We start from the raw sequence: 9,360 nt of genomic DNA, 5'->3' as shown, positions 1-9,360 counted from the left end.
GCTGAAATGAGAGCAGATACCCAATTTTGTTTCAAGATCTACACGACAATATTCTAGTGAGAGGTATGTTTAGGGTGATAGTAAAATAAAAGAAGCAAACATTTTTTTAAATTAATTGTATTAATAAATAATGGTAGTTCTATTTACATGACACATTCGATTACTCTTTTGTTTTGGCAGAAGACAATAAAAATATTGTTACACAATAAGTTCGCCTAACAAGCGCTTTTCGCGCAAACCTAACATTCTTAAAACATTGGTAATTAACCCATTTCCACAAATATCAGGTTAAAATAACATTAAAAAGAACTTTTTTGGTTACAATCTGACAATACTGGTCGTTTTTGGTTTGAAATGTATGCAAGACATTGCGTCCAATCACACGAGACAGACACACATACACGCGCGAGTTAATGTATATCACAGGCTTCTAGTGTGACCTAAATGATACAATTACCTTACAAATGATGTCGTTCCCATAATGTACATTAATTTGGTGTCAAATATTCGAGAGTAAGTATTACACTTACATTATTGGACAGAAGAGCGATCACTAACTACTACAAAGATATTTTAATGTCCTTTTTTGTATCCTAAGTTGATCAGCGCCTCTAGCGGATGAGATAAGAACTACTTTTTCAAGTCGGTCTTAAGTGATGTAAAAGTATAGAGAGTTGGTGATCGCACGACTGCATTGATTTGTATGAAGGTATACGATTTATAAATACTGTGATTGCTTTTGATATGTCTTGTACATGCGATGTTTGGTTAAATGGCAAGAATAACAGGGCATTTTACCAATGCTATACACAAATAATATCCGAATACAATTTTAGGCAAATTTTCAGTAAGTTACCAAACGTCAAGCGTTACCATAAGACCGTCGACATATTCGCACCATTCGTTTAATTTTAATATTTTTCACTCCTACGTTACAATGTACATAGACCCCGATGTCTATTATTGCTTAGTTTTTATAAGTTTTGTTATATCCAAAACTTTTACCTATAAATAATTTTCACGTTCGTCCCAATAAATTTACCGTTCAATAAATACGTACACGTAAAAAATATAAACTATATCAATAGTTTAATCTTTAAAACAAACTTTTTCTTAACTCTAATTATATATTAATAACTATTCATCAGTATGTTTTCATTCATTTTCAATAATATGCCTACTTTATAATCTTTCCAAGCGCCTGAAACTTGTTATTTTTTTATTCTCGCAAATATTCTATCCTATACGTAATTTATTATTCATCTTTTATTGTATGGTATCTAATTTATAAAATTTTATCGTCACTAAGTTAGAAGAATGCAATCGCAAATCTAAAAAAATAAGGTCACCAATATTTAAATCGAAAAATCAGATTCATCATAATATCAATCAATAGACGTTTACTACTCGTAGTACATGTATCATTGTATACTATAGCGTCTATAGCCAACACACAGGCACTCGACTTGACAAATAAAGAGGCGAGATTGAAACATGCATAAAACAACTGTAATAATTTAATGATCGAGCCGTAAAGCAAATATATTAAATATTAATGTCTACAGTAACACTAAAATTATTACAAAGAAAATGATACGATAATGGTTCACGTAATACAATATAAATAAGTTAAATATTCTAAAAACGTTAAAAATACACACGTCTTAACCTAATAGAAAAGCACTCGTATCTTTGTTGTAAAATACACGTAGCGATACACCGCCATGATTTCAATTTCAAATGATTTACGATTTAAAATATAAGCCAAAACAATTGTCCAGAATGACAGGAATGGTAATTAATATTACAAATAAAATAAAACAACTAATAAACAGACAAAGGTACAAACATATAGTATAACACGACCGCCGATGTGAGCGGCGCGGGCGCAGCCGCCCGGCCTCAATGTGCTGATTTGTACTTTTGTTCTGAATAAACGTTACATACATGTAGGGTTAGTAGTTTATGAGATCATCGTGTCGCACAAACTTTCGATTATGCGCTTAATTAGAAAAAACATCGACAAAATATGCAGACAAAACATACATTAACGTCATTATTTTATACAGCAAGTCTGATTAAATTAAACTAACCGCTCAGTGGTCGGCTCGCCGCTCATCAACTTAAAATAACACAAGAATATACAAAAAATTCTACACGATTACGGTCACTCGGACAATACACAATCGATACTAACGTAACGTAAGACTAGCTGAAATGCGATAAACACTATTTAAAATTAAAACTTAAACTTACATCTTTGATTAAAAACTCACTCGGTATACGTTTTAAAAAATACTTCAGTTAAAAACGGTACTCAATTCCAATCTTTAAATGCATAAAAGGAATCGCTGGATTTTCGAACTCTCGGGCCAGTGTCGGCCGCATCTACTTAGTATAAGTCGAGGAACTACAAAATATATTGGAAAGCACATGGTCCTAATCGTCGATCAGACCTACAATGGGAAGGCAACATAGAGCTTACATAGCTAGGGGGGGATTGTCGGCCCGCCGCCGTGCGCCGGGCGCGGGGGGCTTGCGTCAGGTGCTCGACTCCTGGTAAGGGCCCGTCACGGTGCAGGGGTGCATGGGGAACAGCGTGGTCCACGACATGGTGGTGTGTGTGTCCGTGCGGAGCATCAACTGTCCGGAGCGCCGCGCCGCCGCCGTGGCCTCCACCAGCGCCGCCAGCGACGTGAACCCTCCCGGGATGGCGTCCGTGCCGCCACCGCCCTTCCACTTGTCGGCCGCGCTCGGTGGTCGCTCGGGTCCCGGTGTCGTCGCTGGCGATACTGTATTGGAGTTAGGGCCTGGAGTGCCCGGCGTCGACGGAGTCAGTCCGAGTTTCTTCAACCTCATCTTCTCCTCCCACTCTTCGAGACCGTGTTTTGGTCGATTTAGGTTTCGATGTTGATAGAACACTAAAGATATTCTGGTTGGATTGACTCTGTTGGGTGCTTTGACGGCAGTAGTGGAGTGCATCTCATGCTTTGCGCATTCAAACAATACGCTTCCATGGCCAAGCGCAATAGCGACGCCGCCCATCTGACTGTCCTTGAAGCATTCCAAATTGTCGGTGAAATCGGTCACTTCACCGATAGGTTCCGCCTTGGGTGGTTCTGGCGGATACGGGATAGTGAATGGTGGTGGATAGATGCACCAGTTAGGCGAAGATTGACACCAATTCGGACTTGGATTTTGATAGAAATTTGGTGTAAAGTTTGGATTGTACTGGTAGCCGTACGAGTTGTAACAGTGAGGGTTTCTTAGGAGTTCCTCTCTTTTGTACTTCTCAGCATTATAATACGCTAAGCTATTGTAATCGTTGTATGTGTTTTCGTATGGATTGAAGTGACCGTACGGATTCGGCGGGAATGGATAGGCGTTGGCCACTTGCGGATAGTTACCGTATCCTTGTATCGGCGTTTGATTCCCGTAAGTATTTTGATTGACTGGATGGAAGTTATTGCCAGCAAATTCGGGGACTGGTTTAGCAGCCGCCGCCGCTGCAGCTGCCATGTTCTGTTCATCATGATTGATTGTAAAGTTATTTTGCGAGGTAGACGTCTGTGGCGGGGTATTATTCAGTTGATTGTTATAAGGACTTCTATGCTCATACCCCTGACTTAAATGCGGTCTGTCTGAAGGCGGATAAGGCTTTAGGAACGTAGAATTTTCAATACCTTCAGGCGTATTTGTATTCTGTGATCTCGATGGAGGTCTAGCTTTTGGTACTCGGAACAGATTATTGTCATTTTCTGGCGTCGATTGTTCTTTAGGCTTAGGATCCCAATTCTTAGAATCAGGCGATTTCCATACGCTTTTACGGGCGTCTGAGTTCAGCATTTCATTATTTGGCGATTTTAGCTCCGGGATTTGAGATGAAGCTGGCGAAGCAGGAGTACTTTGTGAGTTTTGTGCGATCTCAGTCAACCTCGGTGAAGAAGGCATATCGAACTCCGGTATTTTATTCGTAACATCTCCGATAAGATTAGGTTTCTCTGGCTCGGTATTCGCTTTTGGCAACAACTGTTCCGAATTAGAATTCGTTTCGCTGCTCCTACTTGAATCTGGACTATAATTATTTGGTGGGACGTTTAAATGCGCAGTCGTAGAATCAGGGTCCTCCTTCACAACATTATTAAATATTTCAGCATTCGGAAAATCTGGCCATTGGTTTTGTGGAGGTATTTGATTAGGGAACTGTTGTTCTCTCTTCTGTAACCCTGCTGCGAAACTTGGCAATTGATTTGGGTTCGGGTTCGGATTAGGGTTTGGGTTCTGACACGTATTTCCTTCAACAATCGGCGATACATGATTTGGGTTATACAGAGTATTCTGGTGATGTAGATTATAACTCTGATCATAAGGGTTGTAGGGTGAATCGAGAACCGTGCTTGAAATCTGATTGCTTTGCAGCTGAGCGTCTGTGAAGTTGTCAATCATAGTTGCCATGTCTAAGAGAGCTGGGTTGCCAAGGTTCGGGTTGATGAGCCCAGGGTTCTGATGTTGCATATTTGGGTTCACAAACGCAGAGTTATAGTGAGAATTGTTGGTGAATGCTGAAGGGTTCGACTGGTTCAATGCTGGGGTTAGAGCTCTGGGTGAAGCACTGCTCTGACTACGAGGGCTGGCATTATTCCTTGCGTCAGTGGGCTGTGGGGTCCTCGGTGCTGGAGACTGCTGCGCCTTTTTCTGGTTGTTGCCGGGACTCTGCGACGAGTTGTTCGCTGAAGAATTGTTTTCTGAGTTATTGTCGTCGTCTTTCCGTTTTTTCCCGTGGCGCCGGCAAGGTTGCAGAGGTACTGAACGGACACGTACTTCCATTGGATATCTGTAAAGAAGTGAGACGGACTGTTAGCATTATTTGTCAACCTAATTAAATCACGTTATATTATGTTTGATGAATCAGGGATTTAAAGTTTTAAAAAGAAAAGAGAAGAAATCAAACCAACGGCTATATTTTTGAAGAAACTCCCTAAAATCAGGCATCGACTACGGTACTCCAAACTTTATATTTTAACGAATAGTAAAACAAAACGTGTACATCACCACTCACTTGTCCAGTATCTCAAGCGCTCCGTTCTTCACTTTCTCCTCCTGTCCATCCTTGGAGCCGAACTCATCGGTCGTATCCAGCACATACAGTGGTAATACATGGAGTTGTTCGTCTGGAGGTCTGTTCAGAGCGCGGTGTTTCGCCAGGGTCACGACGGCAGTGCAGCCGTTGTTCATGTTGTGCAAGTCTCTGTGGGCATGCGCGCAGAAGTCTATGCATGCCGTTACACCTGCAATTTGGAGGGAGTTTGGTTAGAATATGACCGAGGGTCTAGAAAAGGCTTCTGTTGCTTTTTGTTTTCGTGAATGACTTTGTTATGATTAAATAGTTGTCGATACAGAAAACATTTTACTCTGGTCCGAATTGGAATCTTTATAGCTTGCACCGTTCAGTTCATCATAACTCGAAACGGAAACGAGTGTTCATTTGATGAGTTGATTTTGTTGGGCAGCCAGTCCTTTATGAGTTACAGAGACAAATTGAACGTTAGCATTTTAAACGTAACATATAATAAATAAATATATGAAAGCAACGGGTTTTCAATTCTAAGATGGCCTAGTTACTTACCAGAAAACGGTCTTCCTGGTTTGAACCCAAGCCGACAGTCAGACGCTTCTTTCTCAAACTGGCACTGGTTTTCAAAGGCTTTAGGTGCAAGGTTCATGTACAAAGGACTCAGCAGAGTCGCTAGCACGTGGATGCGTTCTTCTATCTCGCTTTCTTCTGTCTTGACTGACAGACGAAACTTGCGGACGGTTTTTGAACGGGCGTATTTGCATCCATTGTAGTACATCGACCATGAGCAACCGAAGCTGTAGGAAGCGCCGCATGTTTCTGGGTCTAACCCTGGAAAACGAAAAGGTCAGGATGAGTATGAAACTTACATAATTGCCTTGAAGGATATTTACGAACTTTGTGTTATCTATCAACTGTCTACTTTGTTGGGCAAATATTATTTTTTGCCTTTTGGCAGAAGACTTCAAAACACAGAAACTAGTTAGCATAAGTACCTTCATAGCTAGAATAATATTTTTACCAAAGTACAGAACAATACTTCTACTTACCTTGACATGCACAGGTTCTGTTCTCATTCGTCGCACACCTTCTAGTCGTAGGTAGACCATATCTATTGAGCTTATGTGACAGTAATGTATAGTCCAGATCCGCTTCAGACTGCGGTATGCCCTCCCAAGCGACTAAACAGACAACGATCCAAGAAGTCGCGCATTTGTGTCCGTTACGGAATTTAACTACGACAAGAACTTTTTCTGTGTAGTTTGCTCGACGGATTACCTGTGAAAACAGATGTAATGGTTTAGTATATTGTATGAAAGTAATTGAAGATGAAAATAAATGAGTGGTTCGAGTGTACCAGGAATGGAGATATCAAAAATTTTTATATAAAAAACCAATTGAGCGCCTCCGGTGTATTTGTAAGAACAATTTGATAATTTACACAGAGTGTTTATATTGGATAACACATACCAAGGGTAGTAAATCACGATACTTATCAAGGACTATACGTATATTACTATCGGGTTCCAGTGAAACATTATGACGATGCGGAATATTGATTATGTAAACTTGTTAGTATCATCAATAATACTAAACTTTGGGATCCATACACTCACCCACTTTGCCATCGGACATCCCTGCGCTGACTTCCCTTCCTTCCCGGTGTAGCAAATCTTCTCTATCCTCAGTTCTTTGCCGGAGAGACCAGTCCGAGCTTCCAACTCCTTTCTCAATTCTGCTAAAGTTGATGCTGCACCTGTTTAAAAGAATATTCAAGATTATTTTGAAGGTTCCATTAAAAAGTATTTGATGAAAACTTTTGTGGCAATGTCTTACCTAAATGTGTGTAATAACTGCCTGGTTCCGGTGGATTCTTATCCGCAGGGAAACAGTTACAATCAGGAACTTCTGTCCTAGAGTTATTTCGCAACCGTTCTAGATTTTCTAGATACTCTTTAGAGTAATTAAATTGGTTTTCTTTTGGTTTCACTATTTCTGGAACTGGTGTGCTTGGTTTTGAAGGATTTTTGGAGTCTTTCTCATTAGCGTCAGGATCGTCTTCTAGTACTTCGTCTTTGGTTTGCAGACCTGGACACGCTCCATCCCTTAGATGTTCAGGAGGAGGCTTCTTAGTTGAACCTTGGCGACAACAAGAGTAACCAATTTCATTTCTAATCGCCGCCGGACCACCGTCTCCGAAGAAGAGATAAGGTTCGTTTCTTGGTGTAGGATTATACGTCATATTTTTGTAAATCTTATGTCCCGGCGGTGAATGTTCTGACTTTATCTGCTCTATGTAATATGGGGGTTTTGGATCAACATGAGTAACCCTATCGTTCACCTTTTCAGGTTCTTTGTTATTTTTCATCTCGAAATTACGATTGTATTTCTGAAAACCCATATTTTCTTGCATACGAGGTATTTGCGCAAAGTTCTCAGCTGGCTCTTGCCTTCGTAGCGCCTCATAAGGAAATCCTTGGAAGTTTTGATAATTCTGTCCCTTTTGACCAAAGTTCTCTTGCTTAATCGTTGATATTGGTGGCAACACAGTATTTTGCTGCGGTCTTGTAACACCATTTGGGAACTCTCTGTATGTGTTTGCAGGCATTTCATTTGGCTTGGCGTACGCCGCTTGATTCATTAACCTTTGCGGCTCGGTTTTCATTAACCTATCGTCCTTGTGATACTGGTAAGTATCAGGCATCTCCAATTTAGGTATCAAAGGCGCCGATGGATGCCTGAACTTGGCATCATATGCTTCCCTATCATAAGCTCTAGTTTGTGCGTTCGTGTCCCTAGGCGGGTTACAATTTTGTTGATTCATCTCCGACACTGGCCCGATGAGCATTTTTGACTGAAAATCCTTACTATCTTGCTGAGTATAACTTAAACTATCGCTACCATAAATTTCTGCATATTTTTGCGCTTCATATGGTACGTTCGAATATGTACCGTATTGTCCTCTCACGTCCGCATATGACGGCAACTTTTGAGGAGTTTTTGAAACGTTTTTTAACGCAGCTTGTTTATCATAACCTCTCGGGACCTCCGTCCCCCCCTCCCATACGTGGTGGCCACCACCTCCGAACTCACCCGTGCCATAAGCCTGGGCGTTCTGTGAATAATTACCAGCGACCGGATATGCCTGGTCGCCTAAGCGGTAATTATCTCGGAGATGGTGGCTATACGATAAAAAATGACCGGTAGTGTTTCTATCATCATTGACGGATACAGCTCCGGTCTTTCTGTCGTCCATCACTCGAGGCGGCCCCTCTCCTGGGTCCCCTTTGTCGGGTGGCGTGTTGGTGCCGTCCCGAGTGTGGTTCTGCTTGTTTAATATCATCGTTTTCAGTCTCGAGTTCAAATTCACCCTGTCTGATTGCGAGAACATCTGTTGTTCCGACTCCTCCTGCCTCTGCATCTGCTGATTTTGCATCTGCTGGTTCTGCATCTGATTTTGTAATTGTTGTTGTTGATTCTGCAGTTGCTGTTGTTGGTTCTGCATGTGCTGGTTTTGCATCTGTTGTTGTTGATTTTGAATCTGTTGATTCTGCATCTGTTGGTTTTGTAATCTTTGGTTGTGCTGCCATTGATGTTGTTGCCAGTCGTTCTGGCTCTGCGACTGAACTGTACCGTTCTCCCTGTACTGTCCGCTGTTATAGCCGCCCGAATACCCGCTACAATCTAGTGAAGCTCGCGGACCGTTGCTCCCCTGCAGGTATCCAGGCTCGGCGTTTCCCGAATGCTGTCCATTGGGCGTGTTTTGTTCCTGTCTCTCGCCGTCGTTGGAATCTCCCGTGCCGTTTTCACCGTTGTACTCTTCCTGGTGTTCGGTTGAATATTCAGTGCGGTCGTAACTCGCTTGGCTGACGGTGTAGACGGGTGCGGCCGTTGTCGGTACCGATGTTTGGTAGGACGCGGCGGACGCTGGTCGGGAATCATTGCCTGCTGTTACGCCGGGCGTGGGTGCTTGTTGAGCGTACTGCTGTTGATACTCTGCAGCGTAGTGAGGAGCTCTCGGCGACGGGACTGGTGTGTAAGCGCCGCGGTTTGAAGGCGGTCGCTGCGCCGGTATTGACTGCACTCCTGCCTGGTAGTAGGTGTTGTTCGTGACGTCAAAGGTGGTTGCGACGTTCTGGACGGTGTACGTGGTGTTGGCTTGGTAGTGTGGTGATGTGGCGTACGCTGTGTGGTTGCCTTGGTAGTCCAGCGTCGTTTGACCTGTCTGCGTGGGGAGTTGTTGGATGAACTGGTTCTGCCAACCTGGGAAAACAAAGAAATCATTA

The 9,360-nt window shown here is 42.3% G+C and overlaps 1 protein-coding gene across 6 annotated transcripts in view; it reads right to left on the bottom strand.

The window, feature by feature from the left end:
• Positions 1-105: 105 nt before the first annotated feature.
• The window catches only part of Tet (Ten-Eleven Translocation (TET) family protein), a 118,599-nt gene continuing 109,344 nt past the window's right edge, over positions 106-9,360 (bottom strand). For all 6 annotated transcript variants that reach the window (XM_076114803.1, XM_076114807.1, XM_076114806.1 and 3 more), the window contains 6 exons: positions 6,911-9,337; positions 6,691-6,830; positions 6,124-6,352; positions 5,627-5,905; positions 5,060-5,288; positions 106-4,834 (listed from right to left, as the gene is read on the bottom strand). In XM_076114803.1, the coding sequence (XP_075970918.1) occupies positions 2,542-4,834; positions 5,060-5,288; positions 5,627-5,905; positions 6,124-6,352; positions 6,691-6,830; positions 6,911-9,337 (5,597 nt within the window). In that variant the 3' untranslated portion in view covers positions 106-2,541. The remainder of the gene's footprint in view (positions 4,835-5,059; positions 5,289-5,626; positions 5,906-6,123; positions 6,353-6,690; positions 6,831-6,910; positions 9,338-9,360) is intronic.

The sequence above is a fragment of the Anticarsia gemmatalis genome, chromosome 5 (genome assembly GCF_050436995.1).
Source record: "Anticarsia gemmatalis isolate Benzon Research Colony breed Stoneville strain chromosome 5, ilAntGemm2 primary, whole genome shotgun sequence".
NCBI classification, from domain to species: domain Eukaryota; kingdom Metazoa; phylum Arthropoda; class Insecta; order Lepidoptera; family Erebidae; genus Anticarsia; species Anticarsia gemmatalis.
This window is presented reverse-complemented; position numbering and strand designations above follow the sequence as displayed.